General features: G+C 30.0%; 1 protein-coding gene across 2 annotated transcripts; it reads left to right on the top strand.

The window, feature by feature from the left end:
* Positions 1-24: 24 nt before the first annotated feature.
* LOC655894 (uncharacterized protein) lies at positions 25-12,513 on the top strand. 2 transcript variants are annotated; one of them, XM_008194554.3, is made up of 6 exons: positions 25-198; positions 254-451; positions 6,408-6,633; positions 6,683-7,588; positions 7,645-7,816; positions 11,882-12,513. In XM_008194554.3, exons 1-6 carry the CDS (start codon positions 130-132, stop codon positions 12,225-12,227), a joined length of 1,917 nt encoding a protein of 638 aa, XP_008192776.2. In that variant the 5' UTR covers positions 25-129; the 3' UTR covers positions 12,228-12,513. The 2 variants fall into 2 exon arrangements, with proteins under 2 accessions (XP_008192776.2, XP_015840195.2); XM_015984709.2 differs by lacking the exon at positions 25-198 and having other exon boundaries at positions 309-1,433.
* Positions 12,514-21,851: the final 9,338 nt, after the last annotated feature.

Below are 21,851 nucleotides of genomic sequence, written 5' to 3'. Positions count from 1 at the left end.
GAAATTTTGTGTTGGCAGTATTGTGTCACTAAATTTTTTGCCAGATGTCAAATTCGTTGTCATTTTGATAAAATCGAAGTGTTAGTGTTGTTAAATCGTAGTTTTGCTTAAAATTAGGAGTAAATAGGGATGGAGGCACAAGAAGGGCCCATTTTGTACGTTCTCGTGGTGGGGTTTCACCACAAAAAGGGTTGTCAGGTATTTCAGTCAATACTGCGTTGTGCTTCATTAAATTCAATAATTATCTCTGTAGGTGGAATTCTCATTTCCTCCTCTCGTGCCGGGATCGCCAAACGAGTGCCCCCCTGGATGGAAATACTTGCCAACTCTTGCTCTACCAGACGGATCTCACAATTATGATGAAGATACAGTGTTTTTCCATTTGCCGAGTTTAAATAACCCGAAACAGACAATTTATGGCATTTCGTGTTTTCGTCAAATTCCAATTGAAGTAACGTAAATTTGGAGTACGGAGGACTAAAACTAGGAGGTGAAACGTGATCCAAAATCATTTAATTGTCTGTACCCCAAAAATTTGTGTAGCGGATGAAGGGTGAGCGTTAATGCGTTTCGTCTCTAAATTCAATTTGTTCACCATTTATTATTACAAATATTACAATTAAAATTTTTACGGAAATCATGAAAAAAATTGTTGAAAATGATGCGTAAAAAATTAAGAAGCAAAGTTGTAAAAAACTTAAAGAGAATTTAAAGGTTTATTTCTCTAATTTAAACGTTTTTTATCGTAAAACTACAATTTTGAACAATCATATTATCACACACAGTTTTCTCAAACTATTTTTTTGGAAACTTATTAACAAAATCTGCTTTTACGTAGCATTTTAATTATCTGTTTTTCCAAAAGTAAATAACCGAAAAAGATCTAAAAAACGACAAAAAGCTTTGTTTTTCAAAATGGCTTTTTACAGTGCCGCTCAAAAAATTCCGGACACTTCCAAAATTTCTGTTATGGTGTATGAAAAATTATGAAAATTTTTATATTGTGTTCTCTGGGTGGTATGCAGCATTGACTGAATCTCTTGTTTGGTCTTTGTCACACTATTTCACGACGGTCTGATGATGTTGGACTAAATCTAGACTCATCTGTAAAGAGTACGTTCTTACATTTGTTGTTGCCTCAACTCACATAGGGTTGTGCAAATTTAAACCATAATCTTTGATGAGCTACCGTTAGTTTAGGATTTCCAACCGGTCTTTTAGCAAACGGACCTACTTCCTTGAGTCTCCTTTAGACTGTTGGAGGTGAAATTTTTACTTTACGAACGTCTCTACTAATCGTCCAGCAAGTATAGTTGATGACAATCCACAATCTCATAAGGCGGAAAAACCCAGAAAACGGTCATCTCGAGTAGTTGTTGAGCTCCCACGACCAAATCGGGCTTTTTTTGAAAATCTCTATGTTTTACAAAGCTGTGAGTATACGTCCTGCACATTTTTTGCGGTATTATGGTGTTATACAGGCTGTCCGGAAAGTCACGCACCGCCGTGACACTACATCATCGGCCGATACCCTAGATAACCAGAAAAATGTTAAAAAAAATCTAAGTCTTTTATTGATGAAGTAAAGATTAAAAATTCTTTGCTAAAAATGAAGGTGTTTGCACTACCATTTCGAATCCAAATTCATTTGTGGTATAAATGACATTACAAAAAAGGACGTAGTAACATAACTGAAGAAACAAACCTTCCCAGATTCTTTAAGAAATGTTAACAAAATTTTTGAGTCAACAATGATAATAAATCTGACAACACTTGGCACAAACCATTGTTGTTCAGATGAAACCATAGTTACGGTGATTGCTTATAATGTCATTAAAACTTTAGTTTCGTCTGTCAGCGGTAATTTTTCTGTTTCAAACAGTGTCAGTGAAGGATTAAAATATTTTCCTACTATGAATATTGTGACTTGTGTTTGCTGTTTGGAAGCCGCTCGTCAGGATGCCGATCCAGACGAAAACTCGAATTTCCATTGACTGGACCAAAGAATGCGATCAACTGGTCGTTTGGATCTTTTACCAAGGGAACTTGGTCGGCCCAGAGGACGAAAACCGTTACTGCGGAAGAAGCAATTTTAGAAGAACTCGTGAGGAGTTGGTGAACCGAAATCATGCCGCTAGTGCTACGATCACTCCAGAAACATTACAAACGGTGCAAGCCAAGCCTTTGAGCATTTGTTATAATTTTTTAGTGCATTGTTTGTTCGGTTTTTAAGTTGTTTAAAATATTATTGCAATAAATAAAGCTGTTCTCCGCTCAGTTGCATTCAATAACATAATTAAAAATTACGATAATGCGCGAACTAATCTGACTAACAACAATGGCGTAACCATGGTTTTAAAGATTAGAAATTAAATATGTTCAACACCTTTTAATGGTATTCAAGACTTTAATTAATTTTTAATTTCAGTTTTCACGCATATCTTTGTGCAATGTTGCCTTTTTCCATAATTTGTTTAGGCTCTGATATAAGAACAGAGCATGTGGAATTTTTTTAAACATTTTTTCGGTACCCTGGAGGATTATCCAATTACTCCCCTTCAGTGAGGTGCGCGACTTTCCGCACAGCCTGTACAGTATATTCAACACTTCGGCCCTCATTGCTTAAAGCAACAATTTTTACAGAAATTTCTGGTAGCATCCTACGCAAATGAGTCAAACTGTTATCTGATAAGCAGTTTTGAGTAACAAAACACAAGTTAAACCACAAACAACGTGATAATTGAAATTATGTATCTTATCCTAAAGTACAGGAAAACGCGTTAACGCTGGTGTAGCCTCAAAAAGTACAATGTAATCATGAAAATTTCTTCTAAACCCCGTTAAGACACTAGCTAAATGATTGATTGAGTAAAATTTACATAAAAAATAAATTAAGTATTCCAAATTTAAAAAATATAGTGTCCTGATTATTTTGATCGGCAGTGTATTCTGGACCAGGACATTTGTCGTTTTTAAAAAACAAGGCATATCCCTACAAATTTTGCTGTTTTACTCAAAGTATACAACCGGAAAAGGTCTAAAACCTCTAAAAAAGCATTAATTTTTATCCACCCTAAAAGTACCCGAATATCTGTAGACCACCAAAAATTGAACATACGAAAAAATTGTTGAAATCTTCCAAAATAATGCAAATTTACGTCAAAAACTAACAAAATACCTTGTTTTTAAACACTACAAAAATCACTAAAAAATGCTCAAAAAAAGACAAGTGAAAACTGTGCGAAACAACAGAAAAAGAGCCAAAATTCTTCGAAAACCATAAATTTTTATGCACCCCAAAAAATACTGAAATATTTATAGACCGACAGACATTGGGTGCACGAAAAAATGGTTGAAACTTACTCAAAATAAAAGATACCTTAACTAAAAGTAAACAAAAACTTTAGAACAATTTCTTGTTTTTAGACACCCATTATAGCGTTCCGTTTCGTTTCTGGACCAAGTCAGTTCGCCCATACACAATAATTGAAAAACAGTCGAAAAAAAACATAAAATCCTATTCACATCTCTCGGTTTTTAACACCCCAAAATGGATTTTATTACTGGACCAGAGCAAAAAAATTTAAGAAATTGACAAACATTCTTATTGTCGAACCGAAAAAAGCCAAAATTCTTATTTAAATTTTTCGATTTTCAACACCCCAATGTTTATTGAGTTACTAAAAAAATTGCAAAACATTCCCTGTTTTCATTCCGACGACAATTTGAAAAGAAACATCGCTTTGGAACGCATTTCACTTTTAAGTGTTTTTACGTAAACAGAATATGGTGGACGTCACTTCGTGTTTGGGGTGAAACTTTTTTAATACTACAAGATTAAATGAATTTATGTTTTATTTTAAGTATAAAAAAATATTAGGGAACAACAGAGATCATATAAGATCAGGTGATAAAGAACCCAAGGCGTAGCCAACAAATTTATCAATTCCTACTTGCTAAGTTCACCACTTAAAGTATATTAAAGCACGAATAAAAAAAAATATTTCTTATAAATATTAAATTACATTCATTTTCGTGGGCACGGACTCGTTTACTAAACACTTACTCTTATGCAAAATTTTCTGCTGAATTCGAATCAGAATTTAGTTTCTCGATTTGGAGTTGTCTTCATCATGAAAAAAACGTTTTTGTAGAAATTCTTGAAAAATTTAAAATTGAGCAAATATTTCATTTACATCACCATATCTTCCTTGTGGATAAAGCTAGAAACTTAGTTTTTTTGCAAAAGATTGCTCAATGAATGTAGTTTTTAACGTAAATTCACAATTTTTAGTTTTGAGAAAAGAAAACTGAGAAAATTGGGCAACACTACGAGTACAAAGAGAAATACGCGACAATGCCACTCTAAGCGCATATCGCAGTAACTTTAAATTGCAATAACTCGCTGAGTGTTAAAGATGTCGAAATGATTTTTGCGCCAAAAACTTACGTAAGCTATTAGCTTCATTTCGCCTCGATTATGTATAGTCTTTCTTTTAAGATAAAAATATTTCTCGCATCTCGAAAATTTCACTACACAAATATAAAACGTTACAAGAAAAATGCAATTTTCGCAGTTTTCTTTTGTCCAAATTTGTCAAAAAAATAAAATTTCTAGTTTTATCGAGAAGGAAGATATGACAAAATTGTACCAATTTTAAGTTTTTAAAAATTTTTTACAGGAACGTCTTTTTTATAATGAAGGCAATTCCAAACAAAAAATCAAACTTCGGATTCGAAATCAGCACAAAATTTTGCATTAGATTCAGCTTAAAAAAACCTAGACGGATAAATAATCATTCATTATTGCGCACTACTGATAGACCCTCTCCTGACCAGGTGACGTAGAGTACAAAAAAAAAGACTTGTGGTCAGTCACTATTTGAAACACAGGAATTCTCCTCCTTAAGTACTTTTATTAATAAAATTAAATTCATGTTCTGTAGACAGGTATAATGATTTAAATTTGCGTTTTGTATTGTTGAATTTTTGTAATGAGTGGTGTACTTTGTGATCCTGTAATTGTAACTACTGTAATTCTGTTGGATCAATAAACCTATTATTATTATAATTATTATTATAAGTGTTGCTATCACGACTTTAAGTACTTGTTCTTTAAAATGACATTTTGCGAAGTCAAAGCGGTTCCTAAAGTAACCATTGTAGAGAGCGTGTACCAAAAAATCATTTTTTTTCTAGCTTTTTATCAGCAACCAATTTAAAGATTTAATGTCTATAAAACGAACTTCTACAATTGTTTTCGCAGTCGTTGGACATTCGTTTGTCCCAATCTTTTTGTCCTAACACAAATATGTAGTTGTCAGGTTATGATTTCTTATTAGATCTTAGGCCAGTTGAACAAAGGAATACGTTTGACTTATATAATAATAATAATAATTTATTCGTTCATCTTATCTGAATACACAGAAATTAAACACGTCACGTATGGAATACTAATTAGGATATTATAATATGATTAAAAATAATAAATATAAATATAAACATATTAAGTTAAACAGATAACAAAAAGGAGAAAAATTACATAAAAAGGTATAAAATACGAATAGAGACAGCTAGATCGCGAGGGAACTAGATAAAAATTCATTTATACTATAACATTCATTTATAAGGTACCTTTTAATAACAGTTTTAAAAGCATTTAATTTAAGGGACTTTGTGTTTGGACTAAGCTTATTATAAAGATTGAGGTTTAATGTATTTCTAACGGCACTGCTACTCTTGAAACGGGGTGGCAGAAGTAGTTGTGCTGATCGTGTGTAATGATTGTGAAAGTCTGCATGTTTATTGAAATTATGGGATGATTGGTGGATTTCAAGCAAAGAGAAATAAATATATGTTGAAGCAAGTCTCATTATGTTAAAGTTTATGAACCACGGTTTACAAGAATCATAGCGGCTAATGTTAGCTATGACCCTAATTGCTCTTTTCTGAATTTTAAAGATTTTATTACCGTGAGAGGCATTACCCCAAAAAGTCACTCCATAGGTTAAATGTGAGTGAAAAATTGAATGATATGCAGTTAATAAGCATTGTAAACTCAAAACTTTCTTTAATTGTCTGATGAGATACACTTGACAGATAGTTTTTGGCATAGGCTTTCAATGTGAGAACTCCACTTTAGAGCTTCATTCACAACTACACCCAGAAGTTTAACATGGTGGCCAGTTATATTATTATTGTTAAAAGAAAAGTCAATATGCTGTGTCTTATCTGAATTTATCACCAAGAAGTTTGATGCGAACCACGACGTTGCTTTGTCTGTCAAAGTTTGCCTGCTTAGTTGAAGGGAAGTTTTATCATTATATTTATGTACACCGTGTCACCTCCTAATATTTGAGTCCTCCGTAAATTAGAATTTGGCGACTGTAACGTGACGTAATTTTTAGAAAATCAAAAATCGCACTTCTGACATGACCAGAGGGACGATTCAAAAATCAGTTTGTGTATTAAGTAAGATACCACTTTATGGACAGATACAGGTGAAAATGTCGCTTATCACGCACGCGTATTTTGATGAAGGTGATTTTAGTAAAGTATCACTTTTAGAAGATACTTATCACCACTTGAATTCTGTCTTAACACAGAACGATTTTCAGCAACAAATTTTTGTCGGTTTGTTTACCAAACCCGAAACTTACTCTCCTCTAATTTACTGTTTCAGGATTGTCGGTCAGAGACTTTGTCTTGCAGTGGAGACACAAAGCATTGTTGTTATTTAAATTGTTGTTATTAGAACGGAGATTGATTTTTTACAAGTCTCCAGTTCATCCACTCTGCTCGACAATTCTCACGTTGGCTTCCCTTTTCCCCGAAATGATTGAAAAAGGCATGGATCAGTCAGCTTGTATACGATTATCACGTCCTATGTCACCAATGCCAGAGTATTCAGACGATGATCAATCGCCAACTTCTAGTCCTTCTAAAACGCAAATTGAAAATATCGATAGTACTAATCAAAACATAACCGAGGAAGAGAACAACAAAGACGTGAAAATTTTGGAACATTGTGACACAGAAACCGACAAAAATCCTCCACTTGGTGTTACCGAAGTGGGAATTGAAATCACAGAAGCGTCACAAAATGGAAAAAATAATAGTCTACAAAGGGACATAAGTTCAGACACGATCGCCGATTCGATGCACAATAACATGGCATATTTAGCTCATCTTAGTACGTCTTCATGTGGTTTTCCCTTATCAATATTTACCAAAGGCTACATGTGCCTTCCATATTTATCACTGCCATATCTAGACCTACTAACAGATGTTAACGTGAGAGGATACGTTGTGGGGGCTACAAATATACTCTTTAAGCAAAAAAGTCAACTCTACGACGTTTTGGTCGACATAGATGCGAGCAGGATCGAGTGCCAAGACTTAGAATTGAGAAAACAGTTACATCTAACTACGGAAGATTTGCGATTTGCTGACTATATTGTTAAACATGTGTCTGAGGAAAGGCATGATGTTTTTCTAGATGGCGTTGGATGGGAGGGTGGGGATGAATGGATCAGGACACAGTTTCGGATCTATTTGTTGTGCTTAATGCGGACGTCACTCTCTCAAGGTTTTTATTTTTACTTATGTCATGTAATTTTGATTTTATGAAAATAACTATTTCAGATGGTTCTCGTGAAATTGAGCATTTCAATACGAGTTTTGTCACGTCTTGGAGAGATACTCATAATTATAAAATGTGGTTAAGTGGGATTAATCCTGGGATTTTGGATGTGAATCCGGGACATCCGTTTGCGGGACAACTTTCAGTGGCTGATATGAAATTAAGGCTTGCACAGTAAGTGTTAATGCATATTAATTCTCAAACAAACTTGGTTCAAATTACTAATTTTTTTACGTTTCTAAAATCGATTTTAGGAACATAATAGAATTACAACGGCAAATAGACATACATTCTCCAAATTATCACTTAGATTCTTCCCTGATTTTTTTTAAATATCTGATTCTGAAATATAGATTCTTTTTAGGCTACTATACAGGGTTATTCAAAAGTGTCGTACAAACTCTTGTATGGTGATAAAAGACGTTCAGTTAAGTACAAAAATGAAGTCAGATTTTTTTTCATGCAACTTAATTTTGATACATTTTTTAATTGTTTTTTCTAGTATCGATTGTTGCTCTTTTGTTAAAAGCTTTTATTAAAGTCACTCTGTTCGTTTGTCTGTTTTTATTTTTTCGGAGCCAAATTTGAAAGGGTTTCAGTTGTCCCATTGATTTGAAATTATGTATACTTACTTAATCTGTGTGACAATGCAATCCTACGTGGTTAAATACCCCCTAAAGAGGTTAAATGGGGTTTTGAAATTTTAGATTATGTTTACAAATGGGTTTACATACCGTAACTTCATACCAGCATTAACGGTATGTTGGTCATTGGGAAATATATTAATACCTAATCATTTTCATTACGTTTCGTTACAAACAATTGTCGCTACGTTTTTAAATTCATTTATCTTGGACGATAGAGTATCGACATAGAACAGAGGTTAGAATGTGCTTTCAGTGTTAACAGCTGTTTTCTATCACATACCACTAAACAAATTTTCACAAATCAGCAAAATAATGGTGTTACAATAATATAGCGAAACTAAATCTCCGAGAAAAAGACGTGTAGAATAAGTAAAAACCAAAAAGCAATAAATAAAGAAAATTAAATCAAATGTTTTTTAGAAAAAAGCTTTTATTTAAAAGATGTACATCTTTTAGTCTATCGTACGTAGTAAAAAGCAAAAAATAATGTTTTTATCAGAGGAGAATATTTATGCTTACAAATTAGGATTTTAAAATTTATAAAAGAACAGTGCTCAATTTAAGAAAGTAGTTCTGTAATGCCGTATTGTTATGACTTATTAGTCATTTATAAAAGTTGTGGGAACGGTAAGTTATGACCGTTCCCACAACTTTTATAAATTTTAAAATCCTAATTTGTAAGCAAAAATATAAAATAAGCAAAATAATATAAAAAAAAGTTTATTTTAATTTTTTTCCTATGATGTCGAATTTGCAAGTTTTTAAGTTGCAAGAGCTGTCGTTTCCGCTAACTAGAATCAAAAAAATATTTAAAAAAATATATAAAAGCTCAAATAGTTTTTTGTCCTAGTAATTTTAGTTCAGTTTGATGTTATTTATAACCACCCTAGAGATTGACCGGTACTTTTGAATCACCTTATATAACCCATCTTTAGATAATTTTTAAAATAATTATTTTGTAGACAGTATTCCAAATTCTATTATTAACACTTCTACATTCTCTAAATTACCTTTCACTTTGCGTCTTTCGAAAATCTTTTATAAAAATTTGAAGGGTAAAAGGGAAAAACGACCTTAGTCCACCTGTTTAAGGAAACGAGAAGGAGTTGTTATTATAAATTGTAGTTTTGAGAGTATTATCAAATAATTGATGCGGGAAATAGCAAATACGCCTTTAGTACAGAGCAATGTGTTTTACTATTATACTGTACTGAAGAAAAAAAGTGATGGGTTCACTTTAGAAAACCTTGAATTTGCTTGTTCGTGATTTTAGTTGTGATGGATTAAGGTCGTTTTCTTCTGTACCCTTCATTTCGTCTACATTTTCCAATTTCTCTTTTAGATTTTTTAGATTCCACTTGCGTGTTTTTCAAAGTCTTTTTCAGTTTTGATTAGAATTCATCTACATTATTCTTTAACAATGTTTGTGTTATATTCTTTAAAAATTTTTAAGATTCCTATAAATTTTTCTTTAGAATTATTTTGTGAAGTGTATTTAGTATTTAAAATTCTTTTATAAATATTTTTTCTTGATTCTTCTTCATTCTTTAAATTTTCTTTTAGTTTCCACCCTGAGTCATTTCAAAATTCTCCATAATTTTGTTTAGAATTTTTCTACATTGTTCTTTCTTGATTCTTTTCTAAAGCTGTTTATAGTTCTGAATACTTCTTTAGATTGGTTTAATAATTTTTTTTCTATATTTTGTAGAATAATTTTTTGGATTCCACTTTGCAACTATTCATAATTTTGTGTCGAATTTTTCTAGATTATTTTTTAACAATGTTTCTGTATTCTGTCTAGATGTTTTTAAGATTCTTCTCAGATTCTTTTCTAAAGCCCTTTTCTAAATCTGACATTTGGATACTTTTTTAGATTCGTTTATAAATTCTTCTCTAGATTCTTTAGAATTATTTTGTAAACTATATTCAAATTTTTTTATAGACACTTTTTCTACATTTAAAATTTTTATTTTGCACTCTTTACTTTTTATTCAAAATTCTTCTATAGTTTTGTTTAGAATCCTTGTTCTAATTGAGTACATTTTTGATGTCATGTTATTTTCTTATCTAGTTTTTTAAAATTCTCTCCTGATTCTTTTCTAAAGTTGTTTCTATACTTGAAATCTGGATTCTTCTATAAGCTATGTTATACACCCATCTTTAGATTCTTTTAGAAACTCTACTAGAGTTATTTTGTACACTGTAATAAAAAAAATATTTGTAAACGCTTCTTCTACAACCTCCAAATTCTCATTTAGATTTCATTCTGCATCTTTTCAATTCTGTATTCTTCTCTGATGTTTTAAGATTGCTTTTATTCTCTTTCTAAATTCGTTTCTAGACCCGGGCCCTGTTCCACCAAAATTTTTTGCAACTTTGCACTTTGCATAATTACAAACTCTAAAATCATGATGTTTCACCAATCTTTTCACTTGTCTTTGCAAATTTTGCAAAGTATATTTTACAAAAGTGTGCAAAATATTCGTATAAGATGTTTGCAAGGTGCAAAGTGGTGGAATCTGGATTCAACTTTAGACTGTTTTATAAACCCTTCTTAATTTTTTTTTTATAAATCCTTCTCTAGAAGTCTTCTCAAAATTTTTTTATAGTTTTGTTTAGAATTTTTTTACATTATTTTTTGCCATGTTTGTATAGTATTGTTTAGAGTTTTTTAAGATTCGTTTCTGATTCTTTTTTAAGGTCGTTTCTAGATCTAAAATTTGGATACTTCTTTAGATTCGTTTATGCATTGTTTTCTAGACTTTTTATAATTATTTTGTAAACTTAAAATTCTTCCACTTTCCACTTTGCGTGTGTTCAAAATTCTTTATAGTTTTGTTTAGAAATTTTCTAGATTATTTTCTACAATTTTTCTGTATTTTGCTCTAGATTTTTTTAAGATTCTTCTTTCTAAATCTCTATAAATCCTTCTATAGTTTTGTTTAGAATTTTTTAGATTATTCTTTAGCTATACTTTTGTATTCTTCTCTAGATGTTTAAAGATTGTTTTCTAAAGCCGTTTCTGCATCAGAAATCTAGATTTTTTTAGACTATTTTGTAAACCCATTTTTAGGTTCTTTTATAAACGCTTTTCTAGATTTCTCGTTAAAATTATTTTGTAAACGGTATTGGAAATATTTTGTAACACTTCTACATTTTTACTTGGCGTTTTTTCAAAATTCGTGTCTATGTATAGTTGTAGTTATTTACCTAAACGACCGATTTTGTTTAACAAGCATAATCTATGCCAAAACGACTGAGTGCAGCGAAAAATTATGCGAGTTAAACAATAATGGACTTTTCATAACGTATCGCGCATTTTTTTTCTTATTTTCGTCGTAAATTAAAAATGTATTTCCGATATTTGATTGAAAAAGAGAGTAAACAAACCACTTAGGTTTGAGTTACGTAGCGAATTTCATTACGTAACTAGTAATTACTAGTTGTAATAAGTAACAAACAGTACGTCATGTTAAAATTTGACGTAAAATATGACATTTGGTAACGGGATTTTTTAGTAATTTTGCTTCCTAGCATTAAGTTTTCCGTATTATTAACCAAAATATTATTATTTCTTTTTTTACTATTTTAGCACAATGCAGAGTTCGGATAGTGGCCGAAAAATTAACCAAGCGATGGTTTCAACAGGGAGAGCTGTTGCGACCACAAGTAAGGCTGTAGGAGGGGCTCTTTCGCAAGCGAAGGGAGTGTTTTCCAATTGGTGGAGCAATTTATTAGTAAGCCCTGAGCCCGTACAGAAGGCTCTGGAAGCCTTTCCGGACAATAGTATGCAAGTAGAAAATTCCACGGAAAATGAAGAAGACATTCCAAAAAATATAAGTAATGGTAATATAGAAAAAAATAGTTTTGCTGAGGACGGATCAGAATGTTCCTTACCTAATAATATTCATCAACCTGGAGAAGTACATACTGTTTAAAAATGTAAATCTAGGCTGTTTTATTTATTGTTGTGATCTTTTGTTAAAATTAATATTAAGTCTAGAATTCGTTTAGTTTCAAACTATTTTTAATAAGATTACTCATAGTTCATAAAGTTTTTTAATCCGTGCAATAATTGCATTGTAGAATCAAAATATAGATGATTGATTCCTGTACTTAAATACATGTTTTATACAATTTTTTATTATTTATTTTATTGACATTTTATTATTACAAATTTAATTTGGTTGTTACCTATTATACAAAATAAATGATACAATTTTATATTGGATTTTTTATTTTCCCGGCGAATCCACCAAAATTAAACATGTCATTCAATAATTATAAATCATTTTTATCACAATTTATACCAAATTTTTTTACCTACGACAATACCACCATGTCTATAAGTCAGTTTCGCTTTTTTAATTGTCTCCCGTCAAAAAATTGTCATTTAATAGATAATATGCAAAAGGGCATTAATTATAGAAAAAACAAAAATGTATACAAAATACAAGGTATGTTAAAATTATTTTCATATAGTCGCCTGTGAATTTTTTATGTAAAATCTGAAATGTCGCTTTATACAACTAATGACAGGCATTCCGACGTCTGATATTATCATTCTCCAATTCGGAATTAAGCTTTTTTAATAAAAGTGTTTTCTTGCACAGTGTAAGATTTCAGTTTCTTTTTAATGAATCTTTTAATGTAATTAAGTGAAAATGTGTGGATTTCACAACAGTTATGACATTGACTGCGAATTCATTTAAGTTCGAGTAGAGTGACACAAATTTTTTACATGTAAATCAATCCAAAGTTAATTAGATGAAAATCATTTTAACACAGCTTGTAGAAACTCAACATTGTTGACATAGTCATCATTAAAAACCACTTTGTAGAAAACTCAATTAAAATGTTATGCGCTGTTAAAACTTAATTTCGTGAACGAAAGCATCTGATTGATGCAATTTGATCACATGATCATACCGGGTGCTCAAAAACCAGCGCACCAACTCAATGGTGTGTGGTTGAGAATTGATTACATATAAAGGTAAAAATATTAAAAAAAATCTTTAAAGTTATTGATAAATTGATAAATTATTGATAATAAATTTATTGATAAATAACGAATTTTAAATAAATGATATGTGGCAACGCTGTCTAACAGTCGTGATCTCAATAGAATTTGATCAACAATAAAAATAAATTATTTTTGAAATGGTTTTCTAGGAAATCATTCCCAGTGTTGGCACATCTACACATTGTGATTTTTGGGATAAATTTTAATTTTTTTAAATTAAAAAAACTGTTAAAGTCTGAAAGTAAATTTAAAAATAATTATTTATTGTTTTGTTACGGAACGATTACCTGGTATGAAACATAAAAACATAAAAAAATAATGAAAACTAAAGAAGTTAACACAATAAGTTTGTAGCTCCAGATTTTTTAAAATATGACTTTAGGAATTTTTTCAACATTTTTCCCGTAATCTGCAATTGCTTCTCAATATCGTACCACTGAGTTGGTGCGCCAGTTTTTGAGCACCCTGTATAAACCGACCCCATTAAGTGCTTTAAAGTAAAATTGTGTACTTTTTTAATATATTCCGAGCGAACAGAAAAATGCATATACAGGGTGTTTCAAATAATTCTACGAGGCTTGCGCCTGTAAAATGCAACCCTTTTCTAATAGGAAATCGATTACAAATTTTGAAAAATTGGATAAATTTTTCTAGTATGTTCAGCTCTTTAAAAAATTACAAATTAATTGGTGATTCAAATGGTTAGATTAGAATCATATGCATTTCGTCTCTTGATAATTAAAATTAAATATTAAATGTAATTTTTTGTATTCAGTGTTTTGTCATTTTTGTATGTTTAGGTAGGCATATTAGGCGAAAGCTTCGTAAAGTTTTGTGAAACACTCTGTATATTTTTTTTTGGATTTATATCAATCCTTTGACGTAAACTGTATTGTTGTAAGATTTATCATTTTAGTCTCAATGTTGTAGTTAATACTCATTATTTTATTTGCAGAACTAAAGATATCCAGGTCCAGCAAGTTTCTGTAATGTTGGTTGCATAGGTCTCAAATGTTTAATTAATATAATAAATTGCTATTTTGGTAAAAATACGTACGTTTCAACACTGAAATTATTTTCATACTCACTTTTAATTTTTTTTACTTTGTTTCAAATCAGTAGATAAAAAGAATAAATTGCAGAATAAATTACTTTTTAAGCGTTTCTTTTTCATTTTCAACAGAACAGCAAAAATTGATTTTTAAAGTCGTTTACTAAATAAAATAAATAGATGTATAGGTGATCCCAAAGTCCAGGACCATCTCTTGAGTAGTAATAAAGGAGATCAAACTTAGTTAAAAGTTCATATGGCAAAAATTTGTTTGAGCCTTATTTTACGAGATGTAGCTCTTCAAAGTTATATTTTTCGGTTACAATTTCTACCTTCTCAGATCAATTTTTTTTAATTTAGTTAGCGGACACGTTTTATTTTAAAACATTGAAAAGGTATAAGTTTAAATAAGCCAAAAAGGATTTCTTTTTTTTCAAACGAAAAAAATCAAAGATGCAAATCCAAAAATTTTCAGAAAACTCAAAGGGGCGGTTTATGGAAGACTTCCTTAAATTTTAATTCGTTGTTAAAAGTTAAGAACGCAAATAAGCCAATTAAATTGGTTCAATTTGATTACGTGATCAGTTAATCACACATTTAATTACGGATTAAATTAATGACGCTTCTATAAACCGGTCCTAATATTTCGAAAACGACTAAATATACAGCAGGGTGTATCAGAAACACGTGGGTTAATTTTAACAGTAGCAAAGCTTAACAAATAAAACATTTTTTACTAGGAATTTTTCAATAAAGGTGTCCTAAATAAGTAATTTACTTCCTTGAGTTATATTATGTAGTAAATTTAACACACGTATTTCTATATCTCATTTCAATTCATAGTAGAATTTTGCAACAGCGCATTTGAATTTTTTGGAGTGAAATAAAGCATAAATTGAGAGTTTCTATTTAAGAAAAGAATTCTGTGTAAACCTAAATCCCTGCGATTTTTGAACGAAGAAAACCCACCAGAAACTCTCAATTTGTGTTACATTTTACTCAAAAAAATGCAGATGCGTTGTTGCAAAATTCTATTATGAACTGAAATAGGATTTAATCCAAAAATGCAGTAAAAACCTAGCTTTTTTTAAATAAAAAAGTTGATAAAAGCTTCCGGTATAACCGGAAAACCGTAAGTGCCGCTATATTGAAAATATTTTTATTGATCAGGACCTAACGAATTATGGCTTCATACAAATTTTCAGATGACTATTATTATTAGAACTCCCCACACTTCTAATGTGGGGTTTAGACGGAACAGTTTGTTATAATGGAATCTTACATCTTACACAATATTTTACGTGTTATTCATCAAAACTGAGAAAAAAACGCTGGCGAAGTGGGCTTTGAACAAAACTTTTATAACCTTGTGTTGTTTTTTCTGCGAAGAATAAACTTCTAGCTTATCGTGTCGTTCCTGATCCTAATTCAAAACTTTATAGTTTTTAAATAGGTAAGCTTGACAGAAAAGTGAACGTTTCAGATCTAAATTAAATAAACTTCCAAAATTTAGTTTGTCAAAAACAAAATTTTTGATCTTTTGCCTAAGCATTCTTCATAAAAATGTGTTTTTCTTCATTTTGATCAACATATATATAAGATTCGATAATATTATGTGGTATCATTACAATCAGGAATAATAACACGATTTTTCAATACCTTTTATAATAAATAATAATTATAACTAATAAAAAATGCAATCTGTCGATAAATGAAAATAGGATCGCAATAGGTATTAAAAGTTTGCTGCTTCTTTCCAGAAAAAAACGAACAATATTAGTATATGAAAAATTTGGTTTTACTCGTTGTCTGAGTAAATAAAAATTGGAAGAAAATAATTAAATGCGGCAAATTCAAATTCCAGAACCACCTATGGTCCTACACTCTTTTATAAACAGTCCGTACTTAGAAGGTAAAGGTAAACCTGCGTATAAGTAACAACTGGAGCGGATGGAGTCTCCGGGAGTTCGGAAAATCCTAAACCGGGTAAAGGGATTAAGTACGTTAATATTTCCTGTCGTCAACAAGATACAAAAAATATGCAAATCTGCAAATAAGGGTTATTTTGGAATCCAATTTCTCCCTCTTTGAAATAATTCTACACAAATAAATTCACCTTATTACTTTACTAGTGTTCTTATCCGTTTGGAGTTTGAGAGTGCTAAGTGAATGTATTATTACTGATTGTACCACTTTGTAATAAAATAGGTAAGAAAACAAAATATTGTGGCGTAAAACGAAGAAATCGACTGGAACATTAGACAAAAATCCAAAAAGTAAGTAATTTTTGATAATTCTTTTTTATACTTTTTCTACTTCAGTTTCGTACTGAGGTCAATATCCAACGGAGTGCCATAATAATTACACTAAAAACCAGGGTAATTTAGTTGAATAATGTTGACAACCTAGTTTTTTGACAATTATCCGAGAGAACTGTCAGTGTCAATTGGCACCTGTTTCAAGTGAATAATTTAATCAAATTAATCAAATACGAACCTTTAAAGACTTTTGTACCATTTCTGACGTGTAGTCTCTTCCAACACCTTTCGAGTAATGCCAGTGCAAGTAAGTAATTTAAGATCTCATTATCCTTCGGCCAATTTTCAAATTCCACGTATTTAAAAGCCCGTATTTGTTAAGGGGTACATTGCAAAATGTCTTGGTCACTTTCAGAATACATTTGTACGAATAAAATAATGACGGTCCAAATTATTAATTTCATTTCACGGCCTGCGCGCAAATGCTGTAAACTGCCACAAAATTCCCAAAATTTCGAAATTAAATTTTTTGGTACAAAAAGTGCATTTTGTCGCGCTTACTCTAGTATGGCACTCCTCGCTGCGCTCGTCGTGCCCTAAATCCATGCGTGCGACAAAATGCGTCTTATAAAACTCGTATCATAATGTACTATTATAAATCATGACAATTAGGCACATTTAAATGTTTTAGCATGTTTAACCATCTGTTAATTTTATTTTTATTATCAGTTTGACAATTTTTGAATTTTTTCTTAGATTTGCATTGCTTCCATGAAAATGAGTTATTTATTTTATTCAACTAAGTTTGATACTTATAAAGTGAAACTTATTAAACTTGGCGTAAAATTACAACTTACTAAAAGTAGTTTTTTCCATATTTTGACCATCAGTGTCGCAGATGTCGAAAAATAATTACATACAGGCTGTTACTTTTTCGAACTTCACCATGAGGATCTCAGTTATTATGAGAGATACTAGATTGCATTTGTATTGCATGGCATTTTTATGCTAACCAGTTATCTCAAAGAAAAATCGATGAGTTATTTTTAGTTTTTGAATTATTGAGAAAAATCAAAATTTTGTAATTTTCGTTTTTATTTTATTAAGCGAAAATTAAATGAACTAGACGTTTTTAAGTAGAACATTCTTCACGAACATTTTTACAACAAATCCAAATCTAAATCTCATGGTTTTCTCTTGAAAAAATAAAAACGAAAATTTAAAATTTCCGTTTTTTTTCCAATTCAAAAACTAAAAATGACACATCAAACTTTCTTTTAGATAATTGTTCAGCAAAAAAATGTGCAACTTTGCACTAATTTAACCGACCTCGTATCTTTGATAATAACTGAGATCCCCATTGTGGAGCTCGAAAAACGGAGACTCTGTATAAGCGAATAATTCAAAACAAAAATCGTTAGGTAAAAATTGTAAGAAATAAGCTAAATTACTCACGAAATTTTATCGAAGCCTTTTTAATATTTGCTTTTTTGAATGTCTATAAATAGTGTTTTTTAACTAGAAATTTATTATAACAGTAAGTATTTTTACGTGAGTTTAACAAAACAAAACGAAAAAGATATATTATTTTGTTCTTGAATTTATTTTTAAGTATAATAAAATATTAAGGGCCGGTTTGTAGAAAGCTTTGTTAAAATTTAATTCGTTGTTAAAATTTAACAACGCGAATGGGCCAGTCACGTTTGTTCAAATTTGCCACGTTTTGTTGTATCAGATTAAAAATGAAATAAAAACGCTGTAAAAATGGTTGTGGTTTGAGGTAAATTACAATATATCAAGAGTAGTTTTTCCGGCGTTTTAGTCAACACTGTAAAGAAACAACGAAAAATAAGCAATTTTTTGAAATCTAAAAAGGAAACACGGCAAATTAACTTTTTTTTGGACGAAGTAAACAGGGGGCGGTTTCTCGCGCTATTTGAGTTTAAAACGCAATTTTTATTTAGTCTTCAAGCATTTAAGCACATTAATAACTGTAAACTTGCACAATTCTGCTAGAAATCTCTCAAAACATCACTTAATTGTGTCCAAAATGAAAATATTTTGGACTTCTTAAAAAGTTTAAAATTGATCTAAAAACTCAATTAGAACTCACTTATCAAAATGACGTTATTTTAATTTTTGTCGACCTGTTGTTAAATTTCCCAGCTAGAAACGCTATTTATTGTTTCGTCAAAATTCCTAAGGAATAAACCGAAGACTCCCAAATTTGTTATAATATTTGTCATATAAAATTTTGCTTGAAAGATTTACTCAAAAAGCTGAAATTGTCAAAAATATTGTTACCCTTGCTCTTTTTACGTAAGGACGTTTTTGAACTAAAAATTTAGTTTTTATTACGATCCGGCGTTTTTTTTGTAAGTTTGCCAATTTTTGAGAGCTGTTTTTTTTTCTAAGAGATTTGCATCGCTTTAATAAAAATGATATTGTATTTTATTCAAGTAAATTTATAATTTGTTACTTAATATTAAGTTAAATCGATGGGGATAAAATGTAGTTTTTCGGTATTTTAGCGATCAAAGTGAATAATGATGAAAAATACCTAAGCGATTTATTAAAAGATAAAAATCCTTCTAAATTAACAAAAAAAAACGTGGACCATTTGGTAGTTTTTTCGAATTAAGTAAGTTGAGAGCGTTTGCGCAAATTACAATGTGTTCAAAAATGGTTGTTCATCAAGTCACCTATGAAATTTGAATATAGGTAATGTGCCGCTTAATTTAAAGTGTGAATACTGTCTAAGTAACAGATCCATCAAAATATTGCAAAAAAGCAAAAGAGTACACAACAATAAAAATCACGGAAATATAAAACACAAATCAAGTCAAATTTTTCACTTGAAACAACTTTGCAGAAAAATGCAAAAAACCTGAATCAAAACTTAATTTAAAGATTTGACAAAGATGACAGTACTCAGAAGCTACAATAGTTATTTGGACGAAGCGGCGCAATGAATTTAAATTCCATAGTCGACTTGATGAACATCCATTTTTGAACACATTGTATTTTGTCTTATTAGTCGTAAAATGCATTTAATTGTAATGCTTTGCAATTTATTATTTAAATAACAAACAAAATTTTAATTTTAATCAAAAGTTAAACTAATAACAATATAGGGATTCATTTGTGCACAGTATTCGGATTGAAATGAAATTATATCTTAAAATTTTGTTTAAAATAAAATGTTAAATTACCAAATTAGTTTAGAAATTGTATAGTTTTAGATTTTTTGAGTAGTATTTAAGCATGTTTATAAATAAAAAAAAAATTTTGACTTGATTTCCTTAGAAGTAGAAGCAAAAATTACTAAATTATGTCAATAATGCATTGTTATTTTTATATTATATTTTCTAAGCAAAACCAAAATCATTTAAAATTCCGTAAAAATTATACAAAAAATTTTGTTTTTTAAGAGATTTCGTGGTGATAAGTTATTTTTTTTTTCGAGCGTTAATAATGGTAGTATGTTTTTTATTTAGAATGGTAATTATATCGCGAGATGTGTCTTATAAAATAAACCGAATTACGAAATTATGTAGAAAATGTTTTTCCTTTTGAATTAAAAATTTAATTTTTCAGCTAATTCTCGAAATAAATACAATCGAAAAATCAGTAAAAAAATTACAAAATTATTCAATTATTTTGTAATGTTTGATTATTATTCTGAACATTGAGTTATTTCAATTTTTCACCACTTTATTTTAACAAAACAAAACAAAAAAGAATATTATTTATTATTGAATTGATTTGAGTCGATAAAATACTAAAAGTAAATTTTACGAACTTGTATTACTTTAATAATAAAAATATACTAAAAACGCCAAAAATATGGTTGTTTTGGGGGTAAAATTATTCTTAAATTAAGGTGGTTTTTCCAGCATTTTGCCTAATACTGTCAACGCAAACGCAAAAAAAGAAATTTGTTGAAAGACAAAAATCTAAAAAAAATGAGTAGTGTTTTTCGAAAGGAATAAATAGTGTTTTGTTTTCGTGAAAAATAATCAAGTTTATCGAAAATGCTGTAATTTTTATCTTTTTCAAGCACATTTAGAACTGAAACAGGTGATTCTGTTGGAAATCGCACAAAATATCACCTGATTGTGTCGATAATGAAACTATTTTAGCCTTTTTGCAGAGTTTTTAGAAATCTCTTATCATTATCACTCTTTCTTGACGGTTCTTTGAACGTGATTATTTTTTAAAATTTTATTTTTAAAGTAATTAAAAACTGTTTTATGGTAAACAGGAGTGAAAAATCACTAAATTTTGGAAGAAAATCTGGAGAATAAGAAAAGAAAATTATAAGCGCCTATCTCCAATGTGTGGATACAGTCCCCATTTTTCAAGAATAATAAGGTTGATGGCGTTTCTGTGCAACTTTTTTTCCTTGTAAAAAAACTTTTTCAATTTGTTTTTTGTGTATAGTTTTCTCTATTATCACTTGAATTAAAACAAAACAGCGAGTTAATCAAATTTTCAAGGTGTGCAAGTGGTGCATAACATGACCTGACAATTTTTATAAAAACTTGTTTTTATTTTTTTTTGTGGCTTGAATACAGGGTGTTGAAAAATTGGCGCACAAACTCAGTGACTCGTTGTTGAAAACCAAATGTTAATTACGAAAAAAATCTGGAAAAAGCTTTTATTTAAAATGTCATATTTAAAAAATTTGAAACTACAAACTTATTTTTTCTTATAGGAATTAATAAACAAAAGAAACAAAACAATATTTGTGGATTTCTCGTTGTTTATTAATAAATAACTAAATTTTTTTAACTATTTTTATTTTTATAATATCTGAGCATTTCTCTGGCATGTCGTCGTGAGTTGGTGCGGCAATTTTTGAACACTTTGTATTTTTACGTCTTATGAGCGTAAGCATGTTTTTGAATTAAAGAAAAATTGGTTTTCCAGTGAGTTCTTACCATAAATAGAACCGAAAAATCACTAAATTTCACAAGACTCTATTAACACAGCTATTAATTAGATCATAAATTACTAAATTTGGCCAAAAACTATGTTATTTGTTTCTTTCTTGAGTATTATTTTAGCACGATCGTATAGGTACCAATCCCAAAAACATTCACACATAACATTTCCATCATTTATACAGTCGGAAAACTAAAAAAAGAATGCTGATTTGATTTTTGTATTGTTTGATCTTTTTGGTGGCTGATTTATTAAAACAAAACAAAGTAAAAATATTATTTAT

Source organism: Tribolium castaneum, chromosome 2 (genome assembly GCF_031307605.1).
Source record: "Tribolium castaneum strain GA2 chromosome 2, icTriCast1.1, whole genome shotgun sequence".
Classification (NCBI taxonomy): domain Eukaryota; kingdom Metazoa; phylum Arthropoda; class Insecta; order Coleoptera; family Tenebrionidae; genus Tribolium; species Tribolium castaneum.
Note: the sequence above shows the minus strand (reverse complement) of the source record. Positions and strands in the feature narration are given on the sequence as shown.

Coding starts and splice junctions, on each gene's coding strand:
- LOC655894 (XM_008194554.3), top strand. CDS start 130: ATGGAGGCACAAGAAGGGCCCATTTTGTACGTTCTCGTGGTGGGGTTT. Junction 199..253: donor ACCACAAAAAGGGTTGTCAG/GTATTTCAGTCA, acceptor TTATCTCTGTAG/GTGGAATTCTCATTTCCTCC. Junction 6,634..6,682: donor TCAGCAACAAATTTTTGTCG/GTTTGTTTACCA, acceptor TTACTGTTTCAG/GATTGTCGGTCAGAGACTTT.